General features: G+C 38.4%; 2 protein-coding genes across 4 annotated transcripts in view; one reads left to right on the top strand and one right to left on the bottom strand.

Moving 5' to 3' along the window:
* Positions 1–602: 602 nt before the first annotated feature.
* FBXO48 (F-box protein 48) lies at positions 603–5,717 on the bottom strand. 2 transcript variants are annotated; one of them, XM_060659644.3, is made up of 4 exons: positions 5,610–5,717; positions 4,821–5,060; positions 3,205–3,546; positions 603–2,738 (listed from the first exon to the last, which is right to left on the bottom strand). In XM_060659644.3, exons 3-4 carry the CDS (start codon positions 3,508–3,510, stop codon positions 2,577–2,579), a joined length of 468 nt encoding a protein of 155 aa, XP_060515627.1. In that variant the 5' UTR covers positions 3,511–3,546; positions 4,821–5,060; positions 5,610–5,717; the 3' UTR covers positions 603–2,576. The 2 variants fall into 2 exon arrangements, with proteins under 2 accessions (XP_060515627.1, XP_078300700.1); XM_078444574.2 differs by lacking the exon at positions 4,821–5,060.
* Positions 5,718–5,883: 166 nt separating this feature from the next.
* APLF (aprataxin and PNKP like factor) overlaps positions 5,884–13,877 on the top strand; it is an 87,152-nt gene continuing 79,158 nt past the window's right edge. The window contains exon 1 of one of the 2 annotated variants that reach the window (XM_060659625.3): positions 5,884–6,237. In XM_060659625.3, the coding sequence (XP_060515608.1) occupies positions 6,142–6,237 (96 nt within the window). In that variant the 5' untranslated portion in view covers positions 5,884–6,141. The remainder of the gene's footprint in view (positions 6,238–13,877) is intronic. The other variant, XM_060659616.3, reaches the window with a different exon arrangement.

Below are 13,877 nucleotides of genomic sequence, written 5' to 3'. Positions count from 1 at the left end.
GTTTTGGAAAGATTATATGAAGTCAAAGCAAAGATGAAATTAAAGTGGTTAGGGTATATTTTTCAAATTAGGCTTTTATATACTTGAGTATTCTAAGATCTGAAGTTTATATTCATATAGATTTTTACTGATGATTATGTCCTGGCTTAAGTAAGATTGTGTTATAAACTAGAAGCAACTAAAGAAAAATTTCTAAATTAAAAAAATATATATTAGATCTTGAACTGATTAAATAATAAACAACACTAGAAACTCAATATTCTATTCCACTAATCTTGCCTTTTTTACAAACTGTGTATATGTAACATGTTATTTTATCTATGAGTAAGAGTACGTCTTCTCTCCATTCTACTCCACCCACTCATGTTCTCAGATGCTAATGGCTCGGTCTGATAAATGTACAGTTCATTCTAAGACCATACCATAAAAGTTATCATTAAGTTTCCAAACTTTCCTTTCTGTAGACTGTGATCATAGCTTATAGCTTATTATATAAAAAATTATTTTAATGTTACAGTACTAAAAACAACTAGATTGTTCATATAGCTTACAAAGTATTACTGAAAACTCATTGGAGTGACCCAATAATTACAATTAAGTGATATTTTTGGGTTAAGTTTATTTTCAAGTGTTTATTCAAAAACATAAAACAAAACATTTCTATTTCCTTATTTTTCCCTTATAGCTTTTGAGAAGACTAAAACAATCATTCATATATTAGCATTAATAGTAAGCATCCCATCTATCTTACAGGTTTATATTGCATTTCAATACAGTTTTGTCCACTAACGGTAATGTAAATTATTTTTATTATACATTCTGGGTAGGATTAAAATAAATAACATAGGAATAATTTAACAAATCATTAGGGAAAAACTACTATATTCCAGGTTTTGAGAACACATAAATAAATAAATGGTCCCTGCCTTTAAGAAGCTCACAGTCCTGGGGTGACTGGGTGGCTCAGTCAGTTGAGGATCTGACTCTTGATTTTGGCTCAGGTCATGATCTCACGGTTCATGAGATAGGGCCCCGCATTTGGCTTTGAGCTGACGGCATGGAGCCTGCTTGGGATTGTGTCTCTACCTCTCTCTCTCAAAATAAATAAACTAGGAAAAAAAAAAAAAAAAGAATCTCATAGTCCAAAGCGGCAGTGGGGGCAAGGGGGACAGACAAATAAGACTGACAATTTAATGCAGTAGACAGCTTTGAGAATGGTATGTACAAAGAACTATGGGAACCTTACTTAACGAGGGCCACTTAATCCAGAATGGTGTAATCTAGGGATGGTTTCCAGGTCCAGAGAATAAGTTTTACAAAAGAGTTTGCCAAGAAGAGAGTTAATGGTGGCTGAAAGGTATTCCTCTAAAAGGGATTGTCAACTAGTCCTAGAGAATGATGCCTGGTCTTTAAGGTTCCTTCCAACAGATCCTCACCTGCTTGATCCAACACAAGGAATCTGCATAGAGTAAGGCATCTTTCCAATATTGTGCCTATTTGTTAAATACTGGTTTCCCGGATTCTTATTTTTTGTGCCACAGAGCACAATTTAAGAAGAAAATGCCACACTGACTAAAATGTTTCACAGACACTTTTTACTATGGTGTTGACCACAGATTCAGAATGAACAATCTGGTATAGTGAGTACTATACCATCTACTTTTAAGAAAAAGAAAAACAAAAGTTAAAGATTCCTGGAAAGCTATAAATTTAAACAAGTCAGGTATATAGCGTACTCTAAAATAATACAGTTCTTCTCCTCCTCCTTTTTTTTTTTTTTTTTCCCCACGTTTTCTTTTCTTTTAAATGTGGGAAAACAAAAAGGATCGAAGTCCCTTGCCTTGGTTATCTACATGTAGTACACTAGATGGTGCTGTAAGGCTGTTGGAAAGCGTTTGCCAAGAAAAACTGGCGGTGCTGATGGCTGTCCCTGAGAGCAGTTCCAGGTCTGTAGGCAAGTAATGGGTATCATGATCTCACAAGTTTCAGCCTTCCAGTCAGATTAATTTTAAACTAAACCACAAGTTTAGCACATTTTAAAATGGGCTCAGTGTTTGACAATTCAATCTGATGCCACTGAAATGGACATTTCAAAGTTATCAAAATATAAATTTATTATATTCTACATTTCAACATGTTACTATTAATTTCATTTTAGGTAGTCTTCCTAATTATGTCTACTTCTAGTTATAAGCCTGGTTATGTCTACTACTTAATGAATCACTAATCAGTTTCTTCATATGGTTTCCTGAATTTTTGAATTACCATTAAGCAGGAAATACCAATCAAACTCCTTTGTCATTAGAGTACTGCAATATACTAATATAAATACATGAAGCAATACATTTAAAACACTCTATCAGTATAGTATTTCTTACATAAATAACATGTCATGATTTTTCTGCATTACAGTAAAGCCAGAATTTTTATGAAAGTGCAGAATAAAAACAAAGCTGGACTTTTACAATATTTTCTTTTGAATGTTAAACATTAAAAAGGCGAACAAAAAAACAAACCTAAGAGTCATTTTAGTTTTAAACTCTCAAAGTTACAAGATGTGTTTGTAATTTTTCAGCTTATCTTTCCAGTTCTGCTTCTAGAATTTCCCCCCATGTATCTACATCCATTGGGTACATGATTTTTTCTGGTAGGCTAAGAGGAGAACATATGTTGCTGTATCTGCCACTTAGCCATTCGTGTTTCACTTTACTCTTCTGGTAATTCCTCAGTAGTATTACCTGAAAGAGGTAAATCATCATTGTTAAAAAATGGAGTAGGTGGTTGGTCGGTGAGTTTGTAAAACTAGAGAAGCTGAATGACAGGGCTGAAAAGAAGATTAAATATTTACTTTGATATACACATCTACTATTACATTTGTGGTAAGCATATGTGTGTGGGTGTGGGTGTACGTATATGTGTATACACACAGAGTGAGCCACAGAGTTTGCTGTGAGTTGTGGAAAAGGTGGAATGAAGTAGCTAACAGAGGAATATGCCTGAATTTAGTATTTAAAAAATGTAAAAGGATGGATGGAATGATGTGGTTTGCAGGAAAATACTAATTCAACTTCAAGGCCAAAAGCCAACACACTCTGTATGTCACTCTGTATATGAAATCCTACCTCCTCTGTGCAGAAGGCAGAGTTGGCTCAAACCTATCACCATATTGTCAAGAACACCACAGACTTCAAACACTAAACTTACTCTCCAGGAATATCCACTTTCTAGATCATCGTCTACTTCTCTTTGGCACACAGCTCTTAAGGTCAAGCAATGAGGTTTCCATAAGGAGTCACTGTTTCTTACTGTGTAATTCCAGCTCCTGCAAGTTATGGAAGCCCTGCACAAACTCCGAATGTCCAGCTGACTGAAAATTTTAAAAGTGACTTCTGGAGGCAACAGTTCAACAAAGGTCTTTTGACTCTCTTTCTTTTCCTTCTCAGCATCCACAGAATTCAATTTTATGCCAGAAACTCTTGAATTATTGTTCCCCTTGAGGCTTTTCTGCATAGCTTGATGTTTTAGCAAGTTATCCACATATGTAACCTAAAAGGCAAAGTTTAAACATGCTCAGTCTCTTCAGATCAGACTATAGAACCTACTCTGAGCCAGATATTTTCTGCGTATGATTACAAGAACCTTAACTTTCATGACTTGAGGTTTTCAATCTGTAAAATGGGGCCAATGATGCTCCTTTCCTGTGTGTTCTTACAAGGATTAACAGGGATAATGTGTAAACCATCTAGCTTCATCTAAATTGCACATAGGAGACACTCAACACATGTTACTTCCCTTTAAAAAAAATTTTTTTTTTTAAAATTTTTGAGAGAGAGAAAACAGAGTGTGAGCAGGGGAGGGGCAGAGAGAGAGAGAGACACAGAATCAGAAGCAGGCTCCAGGCTCTGAGCTGCCAGCATATAGCCCGATGCGGGGCTCGAACCCACAAACCAGGAGATCGTGACCTGAGCCGAAGTTGTACGCTTAACCGACTGAGCCATGCAGGCGCTCCCTACTTCTCTTCTTTTTAAATGTTTTTGGTAAATGGGTTTGTTTCTAAACATTTATGTTTCTGCTCCCAAAGAACATTATCTAAAAAAGTGAAATGATACCTCACAAACTATACTTTGAGTTTAGTAGTAGAAATAACTATTGTGGGAACACGTTTGATTCCACGCATTTGCTGAAAATACTTTTGAAAATGTGTATGGTTCAATCTCTTGAACTCCTAAATACTTGTCTGTGGGAATTGATGCCTTGTCATTAAGTTCTTCATCTACAGTTTGTGACTTAACCACAACCCTGATGGACTTTTGTAGTTTATATGATAATTGTTATCTACTTGTACCTACTGGGTAGGTGCTCACAGTTGATACAATGGAAAAGAGGTTGAAGTCCAGGTTATAACAACACAAAGCCTCACATTTTCAATTCAGTTATTAGATCAGTGTTTTAGAAATGGCCTCTTGAAGGTATCCTACATGCATAATTATGAATGAAGAACACTAGGTATTGAGGCCATAAAGCAACAGTAACCAGCAATTATAAACAATGTTTATAATTCAGTTAGGTATAGCATATAATTACAGACTGAAAGTCCAGTTTCGGCTAATTTACCTAAAGTGCATGGTCTAGGCTCCAAAATCAGTTGAAAGCATGAGCTATTTTTGCATATAAAGACAGCTCAGATTACTCAAAATCAGTTTACTCCATGTTGCACTTCCTTTTATAATGGGGGGTGGGTTACAGTGCAGGAAGAAGGGTTTGCTAAATACTTCTTTTTAACTCAGCTAATGATTCCCCTTTCTAAACATGCTACTTACCTATGTTTCTGCACTTCTCAAGGCCACAATTGCTCCCATTCGTTTGATTGTTTATGATCCAAATTAGCTATAGTAAGAATTTTAATGTCTGTGTTCAACAGACATTAGGACTTCCTCTCGAAGTTTTGGGGAAGTAAGAAAGCAAACTGATAGAAACAAGTTCATGAATCAAGAGCAAATTTTTATCAGGAGCTCGTCTCTCTCAATATCAATACAAACCAAAGCCGAACTACTGTATTTCTGGGGGAAAAAAAATCTCACATTAATGTGGAGAACGTTACTGTTGCATTTAAACATTTGTTACTTCTCCCAGAATCTCATTGGGGAATAAAACGCGTCCTCTCGTTACAGTTCTTTCCCAGGAGGCAAACGAATTTTTGAGTTTAACAGTTGGGGGGTACCTCGGTGAGGTTCCTAAATTCCCGCTAGGCATCTTCTTCTAAGGCCAGTTTTGCCTGGATACCTGGAAAACTATCCCTCTTCTGCCCCTTCTTTATGAACCAAACTTTGCTGAATTATCTCTCGAGTTAGGGAAGAGCTCGCCCCCCCTTTCAGGTGTCACAGGAAGGGAGGGATCGAGAGGCGGCGCAGACACACCCCGCAGGTAACTCCACATCCCATCTGAGTGCCCTCCTTGAGGATCTCGCGCAGTCTGCAGCTGCCCGAGTCCAAAGAACACGGAGCAATGACAAAAAAGCGACAATAACAACCGTCAGCACTGACTGTCACCGCAGCTCCAGGGGACTGAGCTGAGGCTGCGTAGTCCAGACGTCAGCGGGAACTCCCTACCTCCAGGGCCGCGGTAGCTTCTCCGGCAAATTAAATCCTCCGGAATTCGAATCCTTCGCCATAGTCCCTCCAGTTCCGCCCACTGTAGTCCCGCCTTGCTGACACGGATTTCGCACAGGCGTAGAGAGGAGCGCGCGTTGCCTTTTGGGAGTGGTAGTTTTATCTGGGCGTCTCAACTCAGCAAGAGAGGAGAAGGAGGGCGCCACGGACTACAAGGCCCGACGTCCCCTGTGACGGGTGGGCGGTGAGAAAGCGGGGTGGTGGGGTGGTTAGCCGGGGCTTTTAAAAAATAATTTTGAGGCGGAGTGTTGGAGGAATCCCGGAGCGCGTCACTGGCCGGAGAGGAGAGGCGGGGCTCTTGCTGCGGCGCCAGAGCTCCTGCGGTGCCAGGCCTGGACACCCCCGAGCGGAGCTTGTGCTCCCCCTCCCCCTGCATTTTTCCGAGGGCCTGCCTAGGCCCTGTGCGTGTCCATGGAAGGCGGAAACGGCTGCGGGGACCGTCTCCTTGCCAAGGGGTGTAGTCTTCGCCGCCATGTCCGGGGGCTTCGAGCTGCAACCGCAGGACGGCGGCCCCCGGGTGGCCCTGGCGCCCGGGGAGACGGTGATCGGCCGCGGGCCGCTGCTGCGAGTAAGTGTGGCAGGGGGCTCGGCCGGACCCGGAGAGCCGTGCGAGATCCTGGCTGTCTCCTGAAGCCCCGTTTCTGGCTTCCCTACCACCCGGCCCTGCCTGTCTGGATTTTAGAAGCTAGGGAGCAGCACGGTTTTCAGTCAACTTTAAACAGCTCACAAACGTTTTATAGTGGTGCCCTTAATAAGCACTGATTTGTATGATCATTATAATCTTATCCAGGGGTCAGCAAACTATGGCCCTGGGTCCAAATCCAGGCTGTTTTTGTATGGAGCCATGTACTAAGGATGGTTCTTAAGTTTTAAAATGTGAAATGTAAACAAACAAACAAAAAACCTATTAGCCTTTTAGGAAGAACAGTTGGCCCAAGAGTTGAGGATATTGCCTCTTGGCCTGACAAGCCACAGTATTTACAGTAGAATTTGGCCCTTTACAGGAAAAGTTTGCCAACCCCTGATCTCTTTCCTAGAATGATTTCTTTTAAGCTTTTGGCCTCTTGTGGGACTGTATGGGCCTTACTTTTATGGAATAGTCTTTTTCAGTAATATTAGCAGCTAACCCTTAAAGTAGAGTGTAGTGTTCCGGACATTGATCTAAGGACTTTACGTGTCCCAACTTTTTAATCACTTCAAAATCCTAGGAATTAGGTGCTCTTATTATCTTCATTGTTCAGAAGAGAAAATTGAGCCATAGAGCGGTTATTTAAAGGGTGCAAATAAGCTTTTGGACATGTAGTGCCACTAAGCTATATATTCTCCACCCTCTTTGGGATGTTTAGGAGTTAGGAAATTTTCCTGTTGCATTCTTAAATTTTATAGATCTCTACCTAAAACAGATATATTATTTTTTGTAACATTCAGCATATTTTGTTTAGTGCCCACTTTGCGCAGCACCTTTGCAGAGGGTAGCACTGTGGGGTTACAAAGATGAATGAGATCTAGGTCTCTGCCCTCTAGGAGTTTTCTCTTGGCCTCTGGAGACAAACCTGTGTCAGTGAGCTAATGCCAGCCAGTGAGGAGTGTGGACTGTTATCCTGGCTAGCCTCCAGTGTCTACCTGGAACCATTGATATTATTAGCCTTAGGCTCCTTCTTGGCACAGGAAAAGGAGTGGTACTTGGGGGTTCTGATGCAGAGGTCAGTCCTAATCAATGTGTATGTGTGTGTGTACATATATGGATAGTAAGGTTATTGAGACAGTTGAAGTTCACCTGGTATTTATTTTTTTTTACTGGACAAATAATTACTTAAATGTTTAAATAACATTGCTACTTTCCCCCATAGTTTGTTAGTTTACACAAACATTTGAATTTGAGAGAACTACCTGAGAGATTTGTTTCCTTCTTCCCTCCCTTCCTCCTTTCTCCATATATATTTAAATATATGTGTGTGTGTATACATATATATACATATGAAATTTAACAGAGTATGTGCTTCATCTAGAAACCTTATGTCTGTTCACAAGTGAATTTTGATTTGCTTAACAAATTGTATCACCAATACAGAGTACTGTGTTTCTGGTTAAGGGTCGATGAATTTTAGGCCTGTGTTTTATAAACATGGCAACAGGTTGCAGACTCTTTCATTACTTGTAGCTTGATCTTTGTATTATAGGCTTGCTGATGTGAGATGAGCCTGCTTGGTTCCTGTCTTCAAATAGTAAGGAGTAGAAAGTTAGTCTGTCTGGTCAGAATTTTGCTTCTCCTTTTCGAATAATCATTCTGTGATGACATTCTCTTGCCAAGTTTGGCAGATATTAGAAGTGGTTATGAACAGTGTCCTAAGTGTGTTAAAGGAAAAATTTGAAGAACAAATCAGCTTGTGGTTTTTTAAAAAAGATATTCTTTCTTTGCAGTGGTTAAAACTCAACATGAAGGTGCTATTTCAAACAGCAGTTATTCCAGTGATGCTTTTTTTTGTAGTGTGAGAGAGCAAAGACTTACTTCAAGTGGGAAAACTCAGGATGTTCATTGTAAATTACTCAATGTGATTATTAATCATTAATATTTAATGATTAATAATGATTTTTGAACTCATTTAACAGGTTATTTTTTTTGGAGACAAGTTTCACAAGCGTTCATGGCCACACAAACATAAAGGTTTTTAATTCCAATGTGTAAAATGGGCTTGGTGGTGAAACAAATTGATGAGAATGTCTTTGTCTTTACAGTGGCAGGAGAGCACATATAAAGACCACTTATAGATAACAGAGTACGGTGAAATTTAATGTTCTTGTGACATTTACTTTAGTGGGAGTCATCAGGGAACCTGAGGTCTTGGTTACTTTACCAGGTTGTAATTGTGTTTTATGATCCATACCAGTTAAAGGTTTTACACCAAGATGAATCTCCATGGAATTATACTGGCTGAAGTCAGCCAATCCCAAAGGTTACATATTGTATGAATTCACTTACATGACATTATTGCAATTACAAAATTGTAAACATGGAGAACAGATTAGTGGTTGCCAGGAGTTAAAAGAAGTGGAGAGGGGAGCAGAAGGAGACTGGTATGGCTATAACACAGCAACATGAGGATTTGTGTGGTGGTGGAAATATTCTGTATCTTGACTGTATCAATATTAGTATCCTGTTGTGATACTGGACTATAGTGTTACAAGATGTTACTGCTGGGCAAACTGGAGATATGGTACAAGAGATCTTTGTGTATTATATCTTCCAACTATATGTGAAACTATAATTTATCTTAAGTAAAAAATTTAACTTTAGTTAAGGTTTTACAGTATAGCATCTCGAGAGTACCTTTAGGCCAAATTATTTGCTTTATAGTTTTTCTCTAAAGCTGATTATATACGCTTTTTAAAAAGCTGATTATACTCTTAAATGAAAACCACCGTTTCTAATTTCAAATTTCCCTTTTTCTGTTTTGATGGGGATTATATGACACATTCGTTTCTAATCTGTTTCCTCCAAGGAAAAAGGACAATGCCAGCTATCTAGTGAGTCTTAACGGCAGGTGTAATAGAATCTACTGCTTTAATTGAAAAGAGAAGAGGCCCTTGGTTGTGGGTGGGGATAGTCATGGACTCTAATATAGACCTTCCCTGGTATCAGTTCACCATTTCTAAGAATGCTATTAAGTGTCCTACAAAGTTTATACAAAAGTAGCCAGTAACCACTCCCTGGCCTGGCAACTCTGTATTGTTTGTGCCTTTTGCAGAATCTCACTGGCCTTTCTGGAACCTAGTCCTATCTGGTCCCTAGGGATGTGCCAAGCACTCCTAGCTGCTGGGTATCCCCTCCATCTCCTGCACCTTTTTAGTCTAGTACAGTGTCTGGCACATAGTAGGCCTTCAAAGGACATGATCTCTTCCTTTTCTGTGTCTCTGCTTCTCATTCTTCCAACCCTCAAAAAGAGCCTACTTGTAACTTAGGTTTGAAAAGGATATAGAATTTTGAAGTGAATTTAAGCATAACAAAGAAGCAGTGCTACCAACTGCTAAAGCTTTCAGAGCAACATTCATGATGGATTGAATGTTAGCATTTTTTTGTATTCCATTTCCTATTTCATTTTCATTTAGTGAATTCAGAAAATAGTTCAATATATACTGTAGTCAGAATGGAAGGATGAAAGAGAAACAAGTCATTACTCTCAAGAAACTTAGTTTCCTAGGTATGAGAGTCAGAGAAACAAGTAACTAAATAGCATTTGGCACCTCAAATGGGAACTGGAACCAGGCAGGCACCTGAGTGAATGAAATGGGACTGTGTAGGAAAAACAGCGCAGGGATGATGGTAAATAAATCACAGCAGTGTCATAGATGACAGCTGCCTTAGTGTTGGGAAGGCCACAAGGAAAATGACCTGTAATGTGGTCCCTGCCACTCACCCCCATGCCCACCTGGTAACAAAGTCCTATGGTTATTTTCAAGATTAGTAAGAAACATGAAAAAAAAAAATAGTAGTAAGAAATCTGGATTTTTAGATATAACCTCCAACTTCTGAAAGGTCACATTTAATTAAAAATTTTGTTTCAGTACTATGAGCCAAACAGAAAAGGATGTTACATGATACAGAGAGGTATAGGAAGGAACCCACAGTTAAGATGAGGGGTTAGGGAAGGCTTCCTGACTCAGTGACATTGAGTTGTCTTTGGAGTGTCAGAACAGTTAGCTGTTTGGTAGGTGGAGAGTGGGTGGTAGAGAAGGAAAGGCCCTTCAGGCTCAGTGGATGTATGATTTCCCGGGTCCAAGACAGAAAGTGTATGACCGATTGGGTGATTGGGTAAGTGCTGACCAGGCTTGTGGGATAATCACATTACATCACTGATCCCCTTTTAACTTTTATGGACTTTGCTTTTACAGTATTTATTTTTCTTCTTTAAAATAGGCTTTATTTTTTTCAGCAGTCTTAGGTTCATGGCAGAATTGAGTACAAAATACAGAGAGTTTTCATCTCTGTTCCTCACCCCACCTTTCTTCGCTGTCGATATCTTGCACCACACTGGTATATCCAATGAACCTATATTGACTTGTCATTATCATTCAAAGTCCATGGTTTAGCACTAAGCTTCATTCCTGGTGCACATTGTGTGGGTTTTGACAAATGTGTAATGACACATATCAGGTATTGTAGTATTACACAGAATAGTTTCACTGCCTTAAAAATCCTCTATGCTCTTTCTGTTCTTTCTTCCTTTCCCAACCTACTGAACTTTTTACTGTCTCCATAATTTACCTTTTCCAGCATATCATATAGTTGGAATTATACAGTATGTAAATATAGACTTTTTTAGGCTGACTTCTTTCACTTAGTAATGGTATTTAAGGTTCCTCCATGTCTTCTCATGGCTTTTTAATGATGGGTAATATTGCAATATCTGAATGTTCCACAGTTTATCCATTTACCTGCTGAAGGATATCTTGGTTACTTCCAAGTTGTGGCGGTTATGAATAAAGCTGTTACAACCATCCATGTGCAAGTTTTTGTGTAGACATAAGTTTTCAGTTCATTTGGGTAAATACCAAGGAGCTCAATTGCTGGACCATATGTTAAGAGTGTGTTTAGTTTTGTAAAAAGCTGCCAACTGTCTTTCAATGTGGCTGTACCATTTTGCATCCCCACCATCCATGAATGATTTCCTGTTGTTCCGCAACTTCACCAGCATTTGGTGTTCTCAGTGCTTTGGGTTTTGGACATTATAATAGGTGCATAGTGAATTACTTTTCATATGTATGTATATTCCTGTATATTTTACATATATTTATTTCTAAATCAATCTCTCCAAATTATCTCCCACGTACTACTCAGCCTGAATATACCATCTTCTCACATGCTTTTGTACCTCTCTCTATGTTCCTCCCACTGGTATTTTGATTCTTGTAGGTAGCATTTGGGTATCTGTATTTTTATTTACTTATTATTATTTTTTTAATGTTTTTTATTTTTGAGAGAGAGAGACAGAGTGTGAACTAGGAAGGGGCAGAGAGAGGGAGGCAGAATCTGAAGCAGGCTCCCATGGAGGGGCTCAAACTCACGAACCATGAGATCATGACCTGAGCCGAAGTCAGATGCTTAACCGACTGAGCCACCCAGGCGTCCCTGGGTATCTGTATTTTTAAAAGCTCTGAAGATGATTCTGTTGTGAAATCAGAGTTGAAAACCACTTCTGGACACACTAAGAATGCTTGGCACAGAATAAGTCTTTTAAGACATTTTTGCTGAACTGAATTTTATTGAGAAATTTTAATTTATCGAAGTCCCAAGTGGAGATTTCAACCCAGTTTTGTCTTCCTAAGCTCTGCTTATGTTTTTACTCATTATATTGTCTCTATTATGATGCCATCTATCATATCAATGGTGAGGATAATGTTCTTACGTTTGTATAGCATTCACTTCACAAGTAGCATTGCAAGCCAAGCAGGTTGGGTGAGTTGAAACCTCAGTGGCATTAAGTCAGCCCAGTTTTATCATATTGGCTGGCTATTCAGCAACCTTGAATTAGGAGCTCAGCAGGTATTGCATTTTACTTTTTAAAATCTAAGTGATCCATATTTCATCAGTATTGTGGATTAAATAGATAGTTGTGAGGTAACCTGATAGCCTAACTACTATTATACCATTGGTCTTATGGGAAAGTATTTCACAAGTTCAAAGACCATTTCACATCCAGTGTTTTAATAACCTTTTAAAGAGAGCTTACTGGAATCTCTCTAGAGAGCCTATGTTTGTTTCCTCAAACTTGCCCTTTGTTAATATCAGAAAAATGAACTTTGGTACATTCCAAGTATGGTAACATTAAACACCTTGTGTCAACTAACTTTTGCAATTTTGAGGAATAAGATTGACTTATCTAATGTTTTGACAGAGTCTCAAGGTAGATTGAGCTCTGGGGAGTGGATCTTGGATCTGGTAACTGGGAAGCACTCTAGATACGAAACTTTTATGCTTCATCAACAGGTTTGTCAACAATGAGTCTGTTTAATTTGCGTCTTAATTTTAGGTTTTATGTACTTGCCACATATACACACAAAAGTTTGAGGAAGATATTTTATGCAAACTATGCCTAAAGTAGAGCCTATGCTTCTTTAGGTTTATGCATTTTCTCATGATGCAGATTCAAATCTCCTACCAGATGGTTTTTTTTTTTTTTTAATTTTTCTCTACCGTGGAAGTTTGAATTTGCCTATTTTTTATTTGTCTGTTGTTAATAGAGCAAACTAGACAATCTTGTGTGAAAGCACTGTAAGTTATTAAGTATTGTACAAGAAAAATTTTATTACCTTACCCTTTGGTGTCTTCTGTAATTCATATTGGAAAAAGCAAATCTTGCCTCTTCTCTGTTCTTGTGTTTATAGGAGCCAGGCTACATGGGGATATTGTATTTACGAGATACATTATACTTGCCTGTGATATTCAGAAATTTCTGTAGGAAAACATTTTAAGAAAAATGGACTGTTGTTGGTAGTTTAGTAAATATATATAGGCAAAAATGAAATGAAAGGTACCAGTCTATTCTATTCCAGGGTCCAGTAACTTTTCTGCTTTTATTTTATTCAGGTTTGTTTTTTATTTTTAGAATTTTGGAAATAATAAACAAATAGGTCAGAGACCTTGAGTCAAAACATCCAAGCATTTCTGCTAGTAGCGTAAGAAAATCTTCATTCTGTGTGACTTCAGTAGATGTCAAAAATAAGTATTTGTCAAACAACTCACAAGCAATTCTTTTATGTTTTCATGTCTTTATCTTTTCCTCTAGCACAAACCTCATGTCTTAAAAATGAGACATGAAGACAAGGCGAAAGGACTTGTCCTTATCAGGAAACATTCAATTCAGAACCAGAAAATCAAAGAGAAGGATCCACATTGTATCAATACAAAAGACAGAGTCCTGTCCCCATTCAAGAAACAATATGAAGAATTCAAGTAAAAAACATTTGTTCTGTAGTGTCTGAAGGAGAATTTCTGTCATTTCAGCTGTTGTTAACAAAGGATAGGAGTGATTTCAGCATTACCCTGTAGCCTGCGTATGCTTCAGCTCCTGCTGTATGCTGTGCAGTTTTTTTAATACTAAAAAAAATTCTTGTGCTTGAATGCACAGATTTGGTTAGCTTCTCTGTTTTCTACTATTCCTTCTCTGACTGGCTGAACACAAATAAATTTGTTATTAGATGTCCAGTATT

This window comes from Panthera onca, chromosome A3, assembly GCF_046562875.1.
Source record: "Panthera onca isolate mPanOnc1 chromosome A3, mPanOnc1 haplotype 2, whole genome shotgun sequence".
NCBI lineage: Eukaryota > Metazoa > Chordata > Mammalia > Carnivora > Felidae > Panthera > Panthera onca.
Note: the sequence above shows the minus strand (reverse complement) of the source record. Positions and strands in the feature narration are given on the sequence as shown.